At 36.3% G+C, this 18,191-nt stretch overlaps 1 protein-coding gene across 1 annotated transcript in view; it reads right to left on the bottom strand.

Moving 5' to 3' along the window:
* Window positions 1–18,191, bottom strand: part of LOC106136502 (lysine-specific demethylase 3B) — a 151,080-nt gene that overhangs the window by 106,917 nt on the left and 25,972 nt on the right. The window contains exons 2-5 of the mRNA XM_013337073.2: window positions 13,403–13,552; window positions 11,898–12,011; window positions 3,029–3,250; window positions 114–198 (exon numbers count right to left, since the gene is read on the bottom strand). Coding sequence (XP_013192527.2) covers window positions 114–198; window positions 3,029–3,250; window positions 11,898–12,011; window positions 13,403–13,552 — 571 coding nt within the window. The remainder of the gene's footprint in view (window positions 1–113; window positions 199–3,028; window positions 3,251–11,897; window positions 12,012–13,402; window positions 13,553–18,191) is intronic.

Genomic DNA, 18,191 nt, shown 5'->3' with positions numbered 1-18,191 from the left:
CCTTCAAAGAAGTGAGTAAAGTAAGTAAGCGTGCTTATAATTACGCTTCAAATCTAAAGTAGTTACAACAATTGACTATTAATATATTTGAAGTAGTTTAAAACAACAATTACCTCCATCTCCGAGGAGCCTCATCTGCACCAGGGAGGGATCCTCGCTATGTTCCTCCAGTACAGTGTCATCCGTCACTGTCAGTTCCTGCGAAGAAAATATTTTGTTAAGATATCGCAACAAATCCCACAGTATTAAGTGATTTAACAAAGTTGAGTCTCATTTTCAAAATTTCGACGAAACACGTGTTCATGCAGACGAAAATAGCAGAGCCTCTCGATAACAAACAAATGTTAATAAATTGAATGAGTCGCAAAAATTCAAATATTCTCCATTCAGAAGCAACAAAAAGATAAATTATAAATGAGTTTCGCGAACAACAAAGTCCAATTAAGTTACCAATTCCTTCAAGGAGAAATAACATTCTGGCAGGTGTTTTATATTCCGTAACAAACAGGATTCCGTAAATTCTCATCTAAACTTTCTCACGACCGCTTATAGAACGGTAAACAGCCGTATCTGTTTTATGTTGTTCGCGCGGAAAATGCCTATGAATTTAAAACACGTCAGCCGCAATGTTGATATACAAAGAAGCATTAGATTGGGAAGAATTTCGATCATGGCCGGTTGATTTTTTTTATTTGTTGATTTAATGACTGACATAACTTTAGTAGGTTAATAAACGTTAATACATTTAATCGTTAAATTACATTTGCCAGACTGCTTATAAATCAAACCACAATTTGATACAAATATAATAGTTTCACCACATGATGTATATATTTAACGATGCATGCGACCATGACCTAATTGGAACAAACACCGCGAACGTGGAACAAACAACTCTTTCTGACAACTTCGTCTAAGCGTCTATAAACATGTCGCCGAGCAAGACGAAGTTGCGAACTTGCAAGAAACAAAGAGGAAACTTTAAGAAAGTTGGCAAAACCAGGAAAGGAGGGGTTACTCAAAACTTTGACGTCTAGTAATACGAACCTCAAGTTTTCCACTCGCTAATTCGCAGTATAAATTTGTTTAACGTCTCAACTTTTTAACTGTAATTACTTAGCAAAGTTCCGGATAGATTGGAGCACTCAACTCTGATGAAGTTTGATGAGTAATTGAAATTATTCTTGTTGCGAAGTGGCTTATACGTTCGGCAACGTTATCTGAAAGGGCAGTGTATTTAAGCCGTGTATATCTGAAATTACGTCTAGTCAGACTTCATTGTGAATATCTCGACAACTTCTGGACCGTTTTGATGCACTACGAACTGAACAATTATATTGACAAATTCCACTTACATTTTAAATTTCATTAAAATCAGACCAAAGAAAGTTTTCGCGTTACATAAATAACGTTTTATATAAATACAAAAATGTATTAATTGCCCTAAATTGATTATGAGACCTCACTTGCTTCTCTAGCTCGGTCAATTATTTCCTAATTAACTATAGTAAGTAGTTTTTTACAGAAACCCAAAATAATTAAATGATTTATCCAATCAATAAAGTAAGAATGTGTTTTAATTCATAATTTTAGTTAAAAATCTTGGCTTCTTCAAACTGAGCTTATAAACTTCAATACAATTCACTGAAAGTGCAAATGGCACGTCAAAAGCAATTCGAAATTTCGTTGTTTCATTGTACCTTTCGATACAAAACGTCGCAACAGGCGTTCTCAAAGGAAAAGATGAAAGAAAAACAATAAACTGTTTCAATAACGAAAAACAACAAAGTTTGTTTAGACGAGTTGGCGGGGTGTAGACTGCAAGGGTGGCGGCGCTTGGGGAGATATAACTTTAACGTTATCGGCATAATGTTAAGTCAACATTTGCTTGTTAATACGAAAATTTTATAGTCTGTCTACATATGTATATTAAGACTAGGCCATATTGAGAATTTTTGGTATTCATAATAATTTAAGCATAAATATTCCTTATCAAGACATATGTAGGTGACATAACTAATTTCACCACAACAAATCTACAGTATTTTGTTATGAGAGCAAAAAATTAATGACCACTGGCAATACAGGCACAGGACACCAACCAAAACCGGGCCTATTCAATATAATTTCGATTCGAGAACTGGTCCCATAAACATAAATCGACTGAGCCATTACGCTTTTTAGGATACAATTAATAAAATCGACGACAGGTGGAAAGTTCAGAATTCCTTTTTGGTTACACGCCGTGTGTAGCGTCGTCTGACAAGTTTCCATGTGAGATCAGTGCGAGCTATTAACAAGACTGGTACATGCCCTTATAAATCCCTTCGTTACCGCGTCGGATGCCAAAGCGTTCAATACACCAAACAGGTTTTCTCCAGAACTTCCCGCTTCGGAACGATGTTGTAGAATGCCTGTACAGTTATTTGTTACGCCCCATCGTTTTTAATGGACACTATGATAATCTCTTGGAACTGTTGAAAGCTTGATATATAAAGTAGCTCATTCTAGAAACGTCGATCTATAATAAGGGAATAAATTCGCGGATGAGAAAGAATAGGTTGGTAAAAAATAATTTCATGGTTATGGCATCAACTGAGTAATATGTCATCGCAATAAAAAAATTGAAATCAGACATTGAATACGTATTTACATTACGGATTCATTTATTCATTCAATGCAACTTATTCCATTATTATAAAAACTTACTCATTAAACTTACATACTTAAAGATTCTATTTCTATTTCCGGTTGGACTGAAGTTCTCTTCGTCAAGTTCAACTAAACTTAAACCGAACAAGACCATTTAACAAAGTAAGCCAAATGTTCTTAACTTCAAAGTTGGTCATCAATATAGAGTATTTATTTCAGTACGAGATTTACTCTTGCATCTACATAGCTGCTCGATCATTATATAAAACTAGTTACATATTTCCCTACTTAAGTTATTTTCCTATGAAATTTCTTCAGTTTGAGGCGGTCAGAGCGTGGGCGTACTCTAGTTATATTAGTTTTTTCTTGCACTTACACCAGTATGTTCATTGACGCCGACGATGACAGCCGTGTACCATTGTGTGGCGCCAGCTGCCCGGTACACCTGGGCGCGGCACCCCCCCAGCACAGAAGGTGTGGTGGTCAGGATCCGCTGCCCGTCCTGGACGCTCCGCCATTCCCCAGCCTCGGTGGACAGCGCTGTCAGCGTCGCAGGATCGGCTCCCGCGTCAGCACCAGCGAGGCGGCCATCCCATTCCTGAAACAAAATTATTAAGTGACTTTTAGTGTTACCCACATGAAATAGTATTTAGGCAACATACGTTTTCCGAAATAAATTATGACAGTTGATGAATATAATGTAGGTGACGAGGTACGGAGGGATCATGGCAAAGGAAAAGTACGTCTTTGCATGTTTGTGAATTATGCAGATAGCTTCCTTTATCTGTTATAGCCCTTGCTCTCCTTCATAGAAGATTAACAACATGGATTCATCTGAGCAGACCCTTTTCAAACAGCAATCTAATTTGAATCGTCAGCATGAGAAACCTAAAAAACTAAACAAGTATTTAAAATTGCTGCAGTAGCAGAGAATCAATATGGATAGTTACTAAAACTGTTTCTCCCAAAGTTTTGACAGCAAACGTTTATGCAAATATTTGTGTCTGCTTTCGGTTAAATATTTTTCACGTTGAGATTGGAAATAAATCGATTCTTTTTGCAAGCCAGAAAAGAAGACGCAGTAGGTAACGAAGTCATTGAACCAGATAGGACTGAAAGTTTTTGTAAACGTTAAGCATTAGTGACAGCTGTTCTCGATTCAACAATTTTCAGGCTCGATTTAAACATAATAGACAAGGCAACCGTTAAAATATAACGATATTCTTTACTTGAAAACCAAAACATTTCTTAAATCTCTCTTTAACCTTGTCTTATCAAATCAAATCATCGCATAATGTTGCATCTTACTTTTTCTACTTCTAAAACATCAGAGTCGTAGTACATGCAAATCATAAATTCCCAGCCAATATTTCTACACCGTCCAGTCAGAATTCAACTCAATTATTATTTTTAAGACTTCAACTTCAGAAACATCTGCAACACGATCATTAATTTACTTGCAAGAGAACGCATCTTCATCATTTGTTGGTGAATTCAAGTACACCATAATCATAAATACTGCAATTAAAACAGTGCTCGATCGTTAGCTTTACGGCCTCGTATCGTATCACGTGTAAACACACGCCCTACATACTCAAACACCACCACAAATCTAAATTAGCAGTACGGGCACGTATATCGTATTAAGTGTAGTAATAACTCACTAACTATACATACATATATGTGGGTATGCACGGTGCATGCACACGAATGCACTAGTTTATATGTCAATGTTACAGCCGCGCACACATAGGCTGTGTATACATGTGCACACACCTGTGCTCTCATGCATACGGGCTTTGCCCAGCGAGCGACAGACGGTATCCGGTGCGTTGAACCCGCCCCCTCTCCCTTCTTACCCCCACTTGCTATACAATAGCTATTGCTGTAGTATCCGCCTATTTGCCAAACGCTATTGGATCATTCAGGGTCACCAGCTTGTTTGAACAACTGGTTTTTGCAATGGAACACGCCACTTACAAATAATTAAAACAGAAGTAACAGACGTTAAACAAATTGCGTCTAAAAGATTCCAAAAGGAAATATTATTAAACAGAAAGTAGAGCGTAAATCATTTAAACAGAAAACGCTTAATTAGAAAGCTATAAAGTAGCGTAAGTAAATGCCTAAGCAGTCTGGAAGTCTATAAATAGCCGAGTAAGGATCCGTATAAAATAAGTTTACAAAGAAATATGATAATGTTAAAAGTTCTCCAACGAATTAAGTAAGAATGGTACAGAAAAAAAGGACGACCTTAATGCTTAAAAAAATGCAATTTGTAATAAATCTCATCAGTTACAAGGCTTCTGATAAGATACCATCATAAACAGACACGTATTTCTTTGTATTGCGGATACACTGTCATTGAATTATATTACAAAGCGCAAAGCATAATTCAACGTTGACTGTTTGCCGTTCTTGAAGCATGAATCATAATCTCACAGCGACTATTCGTATGATAAATATGACCCCTTCTGCGCTCCAAATACCAATGAATTTATCGTTTATCAAGTTGAAGACATGGCAAATTTGCAAGACTCCTAAATCAAATCGGAATTAACTGCGATTTGCGACTTGAAAAAGCACACAAGTGACAATCGCCTCAGACATATACTGCATTTTTCAAATAAAATACACTTGGATAGTAGAAACAAAAATTTTCTTAAGTCTTGGTGTTGCAGAAGTAGCGAAACAAGGAAACAAAGATTGCGTTTTGCCCTTTTACAATATTTCACGGCCAGACAATTTTCTGTAGGCGTGAATCGTAATCGCTAGTCCACATTTGTTAGAAGTCACGCTCCGTTGAGCGGAGAGAAGACTCACAGTGACTCAGCCCAACGTTACGCAACGTGGCTTACTCTGTACTGTTTATACCGTCTGGTTGCTCTATTTGGTGAGATTACGACGTGATTAATACGAGGTCGTGGCCTAAAGAGAAGCGCGCGGATCACGAGATTATATTCGGAGTGATGGATATGCCTGAGTCGCTTTGACGTTTACAATTTCTCAGATCCAGCTCTATTTCGCAATAGGACGCGGTCGTAAACTGTCAATTACTAACGTGTTTACGATTGGACGGCGTCGTAAAGAGGATTGCGTTTTTGTAATGTCCATTTGGAGCGTAAAGATAGATAGGGGCATAGCCCGGCAGCCCCGACAGAACTTTGTGAGAAAAGTTATTACAGAATAGATAGGATGATAGTATCGTAGTGCGCAGTGGTGGTAGTGCACCAGCTAGCAACCAGGAAACCATTAAGGCTGGCACACATTCGCTCTCACCACTCTCATTCAATTTCCTGTCGCCGCCGGCTCGTTGCCGATTAGATACTGACAACCAACACAGGTCTATCATGAACTTTTGCCTTTGTTTAACTGAGTTTCAGTTTTGATCTCTAGTGTTTATGGATGATATTGTTTGAACACGCGGACCGCGGACGATCATCGACATTACTCAATGAAGGTTAACAGAATTAAAACTAAGATTGTTCAACCTTCAGTTTCACAAACTAAAATGACAATTATAAAAAGATAAGACGAGTTCTCATTGTCCAAAAAAAAATGAAACCACTGAACATTTTTTAATTTAAACTTTACATATAAAACGAACTCGTACTTAGACAAACTCTGGGACTAATACAATTAAAATTAAAATGAACAATGATATATATGTATATATATATATAACATAAACGCGATTGAAACTTATATCAAACAATGGTCAAGATTTTCACATAGTTAAAGTGTTTAACACAACCTGAGTGTTTAATATGTAAATATATTTATTTATGTATTGTATTCATTGTGAAACCTATTTTAGCTGAACATGTCTTTAAAGTAAGCAAAACAAGTGCAGATCCTTCGCGAGTTGCAAACAACAAGTCGGAATTACGAGATTACGAGACGAGAGTAATAAAACTAAAAAGAAGAGTTAAAAAATCAGCTAGAAACGGTAGCTTTATGGCTTATGGCTGAGAGGTAGAAAGCGATAAACAAAGGGATTTAAAATCCCTAGACAATGCAGTGGAGCCCTATCCATCAGATATGAAAGGTCTGGCTGAACGCCCCCGGGAAGAAAATGCCAACGCGTAAATAGCGGGCATAAATTGGGCTTTTGTTGGTGGCTACGAGTTACAATCTACCGCAACAGAGATATATTGCTAGGGAATGGAAACTATGTAGCAGGAGGAAATTTTTGATAAGAACAATGTTATACTTGATATAAAATCCTTGTTATTTCCATATACATATTTGTAATTGCTCTTTACCATTGACCAAGATTTAGTTTATGTGGGAATTTTAGTAAGATTGCTTTGAAAAACATTGTATTTCCGTAAAATTCCGTTCACGAACATTTTAAAACTTTAAAGAAAAATGAGCCACAAAACCAAATTTATTGTTAACAATTTTATGACCACTGGTTAGTGGACCACTAGATATTGCATTGTTAATGTAATGTATATAGTAATGTAAATGCAATGTATATAACTTTACGATAGACAAACATACTCAACCAGAACAAAAATCACAAAGTACTGTCTCTCATAGCTCAACCTAGTATTGTTTGTTGTATCTGTTTTCATTTAAAAATAAATATAGTAAGCATACCATATTTTCAAATAACTAGAAACAATAGCAGCTCTTAACTTCATAATAACTAACAGCAGCTGCTAGGAATTGTTCTTCAGTTTTCCTCCTAAAAGCAAAGTTATTAAAATGTTGTTGTAAATAACGTTTATTTACTCAAGCTTTATACCAAATTCGGCACAATAAAACACAGGGCGTAAACAAAACGAATAATATCTCTATCGTTATGACGGTCCGTGTACTCATAAGTATAAATAACTTTCCCCGTGGGAGACAAGGGTTAAAATAGGTATTTGAGTCCCTATATAATTTGGGATGGAAAGTCAACTCTGTTTTAGCACCGAGGAAAGTGCTATTAAAAACAATTTTCACAGCCCAGACCTGAAATTCACGATAGATTACTTCGAACTTAAAATTCTATCAGTAATTTAGGTAGTAACAGTGTAGATGACATAATACAATTTGTTCACGAATTGCACGTCAATAATAGGTAGGTTACCACTTAACCACATATTTCAACAACGTTTCCGCCACTCCAGTCAAAATTGGCGGTCCTTCACTTTCCAGTCCAACAGAGTCCATTGCATCATCGGCTCATGTAAATGACAATCGGTTCGCTCAAAGGGCCGCTGACTCAAAGGATGGAAACATACGTTCCTATACACGGAATGCTGTTTCAGTCGTTCCTTTGATTAAACACAAACCATGCATTGCTTTGGCTGCAGGATATTGAACGCTGTTTTCGGCAAAGTGCTTAGATAGCGTCTATGACGAGAATATGTATGTATTTACACACATGCGTATGAACACGATATGACAAATGTGATGATGAAAAACATAAACTTTCTCTAGTTAAAGTTACTTTCTAATATTATGATCGATCTCATGACGCTAGGTTTAAAGCAATTCATATCTGAAACTTGATCTCTACCTGTACTCCCTTGTTTGGAACACATATTTTCACATATATCTATATATTAAAAATTCACATATGTGCCTATATATTAAAAATTTCAAAGGACTCAATGACAAAAGAATGAATACCTATAAATTCATTGATTTTGTTCTGCCCATGAGGGTTTTATTCATAACGGGGAAAGGCCTTTATATTGTTAAAATATTACATGCGTTGAAACATGTTCAGTACGAGATCCCTAAGGAATACGAATTCATGAATTCCCGGCACGTTCATATTCAATCTATGTCAGAGCAAGACGCGGCACTCAAGATAAAATTTAAAGGAATCTTCCAGCCACTAAGGAAATGTTTTAAAACTATGTTCGCAAAAACCACTAGGGATTTCAGCAGTTTCAAAGTTTGAAATGCATATTTCATAAGGATATTTTTTGTTGCTTATTTTATAATATAGTAGTAGTTTACTCATAGAGCTTTGCTTAACTGGTAACGAGCAAAGAGTAAAAACTTACTTGCCAATGTTGCCAAATATTCTACCATCGAGCTCGAAAATAACTTAATAAATTGGGTTGGGCTATTTCAATGTGAACTATAAATAGTGTTTCCAACTTTCGCAGTACACCCGGGAGATCCCGGAAACAATATTTATTCTCTCTACTTCACGTCCCGACCCGCAATAAGTGAACACACACTAAAACAATGTCTTACTTAAGAAAAATAAATAAAATTACGGTATTATCTTATTTCTAACATTAGACCTTTCCATAAATATAATATAATATAATATAATTCTTCCTTCGATTATCAACAAAACCGTCCAAATGACTTTGAACGTTACCTTTGCCTTTACATACAGCAAAACACGCACACAATACTTTCAACTGATAAAAGATGAATTTGATAAGAACAAAATCAAACAAACAAACCCAAACAAAAGATCCGTACGGTTCATAGATCAATAGGGGAGACATAAAAGCGACAGTCCACACATTTCAGTGTCCCTGAAATAAAGAGCCGATCAAAGGAACATTGTTGGAACACGCGCCTATCAACCCATCCCGGGGGAGGCCGGGGTGGGCCGGACAGAGTAACCGACTGAAACAAACTTTACTCGTTTAAATTTTGCGGCAACAACTCGGTTGCGTACCGCGATAGAGTTAAGAAATTTAAGTCATATTGCCGGTTAGTTGATTCTGTTTTTATAAAACTGTTTGCACTTAAAGTGGTTTCTGACTCGTGCTCGTGCTTTAGTTTGGCTAGACTCTTTTCTATGCACTGGCGTATACAATCATACACAGTTTAAACTTTTTGTAAATTAATTTAATTAATTAAAAGAGGAAACTAAATAACTGTCATAATCATAACTTGCGGAATGACGTACCTACTAACAACTTGTTTGCGAATAATATATTTTATCTTATCATTCTTTCTTTATCTAAACCAGAAAACATTAACATTAACAACTCAAATTTCAAAGAGCATATCTAATTGCCGACCCGCCAACGCAGGCTACAAGGTTATTTAAAATTGAATGAAATATTGGGTGCTCATTATCATAATTGTTTAAATGTATGTTAATATGATAAACAAAGTTCTTAGATACTTAGTCAAAACAAAGGACACGTGTATACAAAGTCTGTTTTAATAGTGAACCGTGTTATAAAATGTAATTCACAACATATTCCTTTAAATTTTCCATATCATACCATCCAAAAAATATTTGACACAAAGTCGAACCAACAACCTTGAGGTGTCCCAAGAGTACCTATCTACTAATATAAAAGAAATAATCAAAATCAAAAGATTTATTTTCATACGAAAAGCATAATTAAATCTTAAAATTGACGAGCGATTCGAAAATCAAATCTATATAGTCGAATTGCGATCATAAAAGCGGCTTTGAGCGGTTGGCAATCAATCATGTTTCCACGAGGTGGCCGGGCTAACCGAAAATAGCACGACACTACCACCAGCCACCACCTGTCTCGGAATATGTATATAATGTAGGGGGAGTGGGGGGCGAGCGAGGAAAATCAATAAAGCGGGCGCGAGCATCAAAACATACCGCGTCCCGCTCCCGCCCCGTCTCCCGGGGAAACCCACCCTTGTTTGGCAGACGCCGGCCTTGATATCCCCATCTCTCCTCCCTGGCATTTGGATAAACACTAGCATCGTTAAATTCCAAATTGGGTCGCGTATGTCTTCTTTTCGCGAACTTCTTTCCAATATTTGAGACTTCTTTTGAAGTAACTTAAAATTGTATTACTTTCTCTACCACAGTAGGTATGGTAACTAAGTTCTTCGACTTGCTATAACTTATTTTAATATTAATGAATGTTATTTTTTAGCAAGCCTAGCCCTTTGTAATGGAGGAGCTGACGGTATTGCAAATTTCCTTTGTGTAGTTCTATGTAGCTCTTCAGCTACAAAAATACCTATTGAGTTTAATCAGAATTTTATTATTAGAAGTTATTCACTTTACATTAATGACATATTTAACCCTTATTAGTTTCAAACGGCTGGTGATGGAATTTAGATTCACATTCACATAACATCAGTCAAAAGTTACTATAAGCTGAATATTTAAAGAATAAACCCTAGTTTATAGCCTTTTCCTTGATTAATAGAGTGTTTTTTTTTGGTAAATTATGGTGGTTTCCTCGCAAATTGTGCACGATTCGGTGAACAGAGCCCGGCGCGTCACGTTCGCAGCGTCATGTTGCCTTCATTTCTCGTATCAAAGGCAAGATTTCTGAACATAAAGTGCCAGTCACGTTCAGAATAGACTGTTAATATTAGAGAATATTTGGGCATTTACAACTTTTAACATGCTTAGAGAGAATACAGACATTTTTAAGCTTCGCAAATCTTTCTTCTGGTCTTTTCTTATTTTGAAAATCCCTGAACGTGCTTTCAACAGACGTAAGTTCAAATAGCAGTGATAAAAGAAGTTCTACGTACGAATAACAGTAAAAGAATATTTTCATGACCCAATCCATTTTTCAGAAGATAACAAATAAACAAACAATCGAAGTTAAATAAAATTACCTTATTTATGATATTGATATAGGTAAAGAGACAAGAGATTTCATAGCTGAGCAAACGATCATTCTACAATTAACTTTTTTGCTACTCGTAAGAAATAACAGTAGCAATTAAAATCATCATCACGTGATCACAAAGAAACAACTATTACAACATAACCGCGTGTTAATGAATACAACGGAAGTATTTACATATACATATTTAATTAAATGTATAATATTATTTAACGAAATGTTTTAAAAGAGTTTCACAGAAAATTTACGTGAAGTATTACCTGTTAGGTATAAAAAATTCACATTTTTTTAAGACAAATTTACAGATATTTTTCTGTAGAGCGTTGCTGGCACTTATATGCGCACGGGTTTGAATCTTAAATGCGTTTAAATAACCAGAAGTTACAAGTGACAGGTAATAATTATACCTATCTTTCAAATTCATCTTCGTCGGTATAGGGTTTCTTTGACCAGCCCCAGCCCAACGCAATTTTTATCACGCAAAAAACTATTGCTGTCCCGTTTCACGTCATAATGAAAAGCGAAACAGTTATAACTTTCATAAACGCGCGATAACAACGGCGTCGCGCGAGCCATGCTACGGGGGTTAAACGTCTCAAGGTCACAATTTCAACTTCATCCACTTTTTTCCTTCTCCCTGAATACGAAAATGCCTACCAGGAGAAATTTAATCTGAAATAGCCTCACCTGAAACGGCTGAAGGTTGGCGTAGTCCATGAACTGCAGCTGCTTGTCGTGAAGGAATTCCACAGGCTGGGCGTCCGCCGGCAGCGTCAGGTCGGCTGCCAGCGGGGAAAACGTCTGCGGAAACATTATCACATAATTTATAGCAACAACAACCAAGTTGTAAAGGTGGCAACCTATCGCTTTAAATAAGAATAGTCTAGTCGCTATTTGAATCTAAATACTACCATTGAGCCATAGAGCTGACCGTGGCCTCCCATTCTTTTTGAGATTGTTGGCTCCGTCTACCCCGTAATGGATAATGACGTGATGTGAGTGTGTGTGTGTGTATAATTTTACTATACCCCTAAGCTCGTACAGAAGACTTTGACAATATTTGACACTCGATATTTTAGGTCTCCCAGGAGACAACGCCGTGCGATTGAGATTCGAACATGAGGTAGTTAGAGCATAAAGTTTTAGGCATGAGATGAGAAGCTGAAATTTGACATTTAAATATAGAGTCGTAAACCGTTCACAAGTAGCAGGCATGCTTGAATAATCCGTTGTCACATGTCAACGGCTGCTTTTTTATGAATTTCATTATTCGGAGCTAGAGATGTAATAGTTGTTGCAAACTTAATTTGCTGGTAGAATCAGTAAATAGTCAGTCATCTTTGCCATTGAATAATTAAAAAGAGGGGCATTGCACCCGTAAAGATAAACCAAACACGAAAATAAAACTTTTCTTATTGTGCAGTATAAAAGTCGTCCCACGTGCCTTCTCTGACCTCTTTGCCCGTGTGTGCACGCCAGTATCTTTTGCATTCAGGTCACGTTTTGTCCCAACTGAGGTCGCATAGCAATTTTGCCATGATATATGTGATGAGACCTGAGAGATATGTGTCATGCTGCGAAAGCCAGTTTACGAAAATGCGTCTCAATCATCGTGGGATTGACGCGATGACAAAGCGGATAAAAGGATCGCGTAGTCAGCCTTATTGCCATGAAGATCCCAAGTATAGTATGAGGAAATAACATTGGTGTTAATGATATGGATTCATTGCATGCTTAATACCATCCGTGGCGGGGATGCCTGTATTGCTTATGCATCATGTAAAAAGATTTGTGTTTGATATCGTTAAAGTACCCACAAGGATCTGATACATACATACTTATAATCACGTCTTTATACCTTGCGAGGTAGGCAGAGCCAACAGTTTTGTAAGACTGATAGGCCACCTTCAGATGTTTGGCTTAATGATAGTTGTGAAGTAATTTTTGAAACGATAAGTATTACTGTTATACATTATAGGCATCGCTTTTGTACTAAGTTTACTAAGTAATTATAATACTGCTGATTTTATACTTCCTTGAGTAATAACATAGATACCATGAAATTGCTCGAGATCATGTCTCGAGCAACCCTCTAATATTCTTATTCTTTCATTTTGAACCTACTAGCGCCATCTCTTAATATCTTTAAAAAATACCCAAATATAAAGACAATCGAAATGATTATAACTTACCAATGCAGGCCATTTTACTTCTTTCCCCTCATGCGTTCTAGGAGCCCACACTAAAGTTCTTTCCACCAAAAACACACGAAACGTCCGACGCGAATATACTGCCACCCATTCACGACGCTGCCAGTCAACACCATCGTATTCTACTAAAACCTGAAACAACAGAAATTAATGTTAAATTTCATCTAAACAACCAAATAAATAAGCTACATAATATTATTCAATTTATTTAGTTTTTATTTTCAGAAAAGATGTTATGATAATACTAGCGCCATCTATGGGGCAATAGCTGAACTTTTTCTTATACTTCAGAACGAGATATCACAATACAATGATTTCGGACTTCCACCGCTAGATGGCGGAACTTGTATTACAGCACGATAGTAAATAATGCGGAAGCCCCGCCCGAAGTAAAATGTACCTATTACCTACTATGTTTTCGTCCTTCACCACTAGTGTAGAAAAGAGACGAGCATATATGAAAAAAAGAGAAGACAACAATAACAAATGGCTTTCCTTCTCGTAAAATACTCGGTATCTGTATCACAGAAAAACGCATACATACGTAACCTACGTAGTAAGTTAAGAGTAGGAAATAATGAAAATGTACCTTTACAATGTGGTGGATGTGTCTAATAACATCAAGGTAGATTACTTGGACAACATTGTTAAAAGAACAACGAAAATAATGTGCCTACATCAGTACGAAGGTACTTACTACGTTAGGTACGAAAATCAGAAATTATCCAAAACATCCATTCGATAATATCTGATTGTCTAACATGACACTCTGGTAAAGTTATTTATTGAGCAGTTAGTGTCAAAGGTATTATTTTAAATAACATTTTGGTAGAAATTGGCTGCGATATGTGAACATTCCTTTTCTGTACAGCTAAGGACATCACAGCCGTTCCATGAACAGATGAAGTTTTATATAAGAAGAGTTTAGATCTTAGATAAAGGTATAAACAAGTTTAAGGATGTAATTCATTATAAGTTTATCAGTATTCATTCATACACTCAAACTTTCGAATAAGTTTACACTACGGAAAAAACAGGGACCATCTTTTGATGATTACCTATTTTGTGACGACATTTTCCTACAAATTATGATCAACGAGCAAATTTAAATGGAACAAGCAGTAAATACTCATTACTCCGAGCCTATATGAGTACAATTAGCCTAAGGCCTAGCGTGCGTGTCCCACTTTCGGTGAAGCCCTACCGCCATCGCCGGCCTTCGCTCTCAACACATACTGCACGGTAAGATGTGTGTCGCTGTTTCCATTATTCTGTTGTCTAACTTTTTTTAATTACTACAAGGTCAGTTAAATAGTCAGTTAGAAAATGCCAGCTAAGTATCTGTTCAAGATAAGTGGGATACAGCTTCGTGGGAGAAAGTGTTGCACGTCTTAGTACATGCCTGACCACGACTACTCGTCGTCTTTGTTGTATGCTCTTGGCAAATCAAGAACTGATTGTCTTATCGTAAATTAATATATTGCATGCAATTGCCTAAATACGCATTGCTTTCAATTCAATGTATATGACACATATAGACGATTCTACGTTCACTTACCAGAGTAATTATACAATACAATAAGTAAAATAATTTAAATAAAAATTACTAAATAATTTAAATAAAAAATACAAAAAAATTTAAAAGTACCTACCAAATTACTAGAACGCTTTTACAAATAATTAAGCTCTTTTAAAGTTGGTTCTTTACTTTCCTACATTTTTACGAGTAAAGTAGTAGTATCCTAGTATCGTGCAGTAGGTACTGCACTAACCTTACATGTACTTGAGGTTGTACACACGAGATAAATGCTTCTGCAAATTATCTACATAACATACAACATGTTTATACATATAGTTAACATTCTTAACATGTAATGCACTAATGGGTTGGATGGTTGCCATGGCATAAACAATCTTATTTATCTAGCCATTTTGTTTGCATCAATCATGACTACCGGTTTGTACATACATCTAATTTGGTACTTTTAGTTGTATGACTGTGACTGACCATACTTGTTGCAAAACTAAATATCGTGCAATAAAATTTCCCGCCGAGTGCGTCTGCCTGTTCATAGAAGCTCAAAAACTTCAGGATAATTTTTGCCAAAGATAATTAAGTTCATTTATTAATGCGAATAATAAATTATGTAATTCCGACATCACGATAGGTAAGCATATGTACTGTACTATACAAACTGTATTGTAAAATGGTCGATTCTGATATTGTCATAATCATAAGTTAATGATATGATTACGCCGGTTTTGGAAGCGGTTCATTAATTTTAAGGTAAAACGGCTATGAAAATGTTTAGTAAACTAGGTTTAAATTTAATTTTAAATTAACACACATACATACACGTATCACGGGTATTTGTCTTATGCAGTAGACGGATACAATAGGTTTAAAAGACTCGAAGACGACGTTCAGCAATCAAACTAAATGGAATAGAAATTCAAATAGGTTTCTATAGCCCATCGCCTCAAAGAAAAGTTCATATAGCCCTAAAATGTATTAATCCATACAAAAATTTGCAGAACCAACTTCTCGTTTTATATCAGTCTGCACGTCTGCATGTAAATCAGATGCAATGAAAATAGCATCGAAAGTTTACGAGTGGCGATCATGCAGTAGAGCATAAACAAACACAGCTTCAACCTGCATTTCGAGTGCAATGCAAAGCTGCACTGTCTGTATGTATGTTTTGTGTACACCGTAAACAATGTGTGTAGCGATTTCCAAACTGTTGAGATGTGGATAGCCGCAGGGAACGCTAGAATGGCTGCAGCAAAAATAACAATGAAGTTATGTACGACATTTGTCTCGTCTTCTCTTTCTCTCTCGTTGATACTGCATATATTTTGCCTTTTTTATCTTTTTACCCGACCGCGACATAAGAAGGTTTTCCTCTGCTAATAACCTCGTAGAAAGAAATAGATGAATTCCTATTATTCCCTTATTCCTATGTCAAAAATTCAGTTTAAAGGTACACCTTAACCTATGAGATGTGGAAGCTATCTGCCTAATGCTTCGTAAAATTGGCGTGGTTTTATGTATACTTATGTCTTGTCATGTCCAATGGGCAAAAATATCAAAGACGAGTACGTTAAATCGATATTCTGTTTGGCAAATAAAGCTTTAAAATAAATAAAAAGTAATGATGCTTAAAATCTCTCAAAAGAATAGATCTCGAATCGAGTGGGAAGAGAGACGCGGGAAACGAGTGCTTTATTATTAGACGAGTACCTTCGTCAAGGTTGCGAAACTAGGGCGAACTCGAAAGATTATACTATGCTTACGTAGCTAGTTACAATTGCATCTGTTAAATAATTATGCTGCCATTTAGGTTATATAAACTGCATATTGTGTTGTTGTATTCAATACGATGAGAAGCAATACTGAAATAAAATCCAGGGGAACATAGGTAGTGGCATTTTCCCGCGATATTGGTACAAATGGAATCTTGAATGGATGGGCAAGTAATTAGGTATTTCAGTTGGAAACAGCAGCGTTTCAGGATGAAAATAGCCATTACCTAGAAATCCGGCTTTTCTAGCCAAGACAAAAAATTAGACGTCATCAAATTATTTCACTATTACTTTCAAAGACATCAGATAGGCATTTTAAATTAAATTTTTGAGATCTTTTATTTTGTGCAACACTTTCGTCGCTTTCGGCAGGAGGCATGTACATATATTGTATAACTAATCAAAGCACGTGAAACTATGACTGTGTTCTATGCCTTTGTTATACGAGAAATTTTTTTCGTTCCTTTATAACGGAACCATAAAAAGAATAAGAATCCGACATGAAACTGGCAGCCGACAAACTTATTTCCCGCCAAATAAAAAAGTATAGCAAGCACGCGCGTACCGGAGCACTCCCCAGCGAGAGAACCCTCGCAGCAGCCGCCGGGTTCAGTAGGTCAATGAACGCAAAGACAGACGCGGCCAGGCGGCCGGACCTGTCGCGCGATCAGTTGCAAAACCAACGACCTTGGCGCATGCCACGAGCGAAAGAGGGGAATCGCCGAATTGTATGCGTCGAGTGAAGCACACTTAAGCATAAAGGGATAGTTTATATATTCATGTTGTCTTTATAGAATTCTTAAGCTACTACAGGGGAGAGAGAAGAAATACAATAAAATTTTTGCTCCTACTTCTGTTAACCGACAATTGACGGTGTAACTTTTATGTGATCAAGGAGAAAGCGTCCATTACAAATGCAAATTGGCCTTGCTGATTCTGAAAGATCAATCTAAGTATAGCCTATACGAGGTGTTAAACAGCCAGTATGGAAATTGAGGTTTCATTGAAAATATTGTACTAGTTAACGATTAGACACCTATTTTTATGTTATTATGATAATTAATTACTTTTAAGTTCATTGTCAAATATGTATATGATTAACAACGAAAGAAGATTAATGGATTAGATATGTTTTAAGATCAGGTTGGATAGAAATTTCTATTTCAAATTTAATTTTTTTCTGATTAAAATGTGGTTAGATAACAATAACGATCTAAATTTGCCATATTGGATTCGTTTCAAAACCAAATACGGACCTACTTATAACTACAAGATATCATATAAATAATCTATACTAATATTATAAAGCTGAAGAGTTTGTTTGTTTGAACGCGCTAATCTCAGGAACTACTGGTTCGAATTGAAATATTCTTTTTGGGTTGAATAGACCATTTATCGAAGAAGGATTTAGGCTTTTATTACACCACGCTGCAACATTTAGGAGCGAAAAAATAATGGAAAATGT

The sequence above is a fragment of the Amyelois transitella genome, chromosome 8, assembly GCF_032362555.1.
Source record: "Amyelois transitella isolate CPQ chromosome 8, ilAmyTran1.1, whole genome shotgun sequence".
In the NCBI taxonomy this organism is placed as follows: domain Eukaryota; kingdom Metazoa; phylum Arthropoda; class Insecta; order Lepidoptera; family Pyralidae; genus Amyelois; species Amyelois transitella.
Note: the sequence above shows the minus strand (reverse complement) of the source record. Positions and strands in the feature narration are given on the sequence as shown.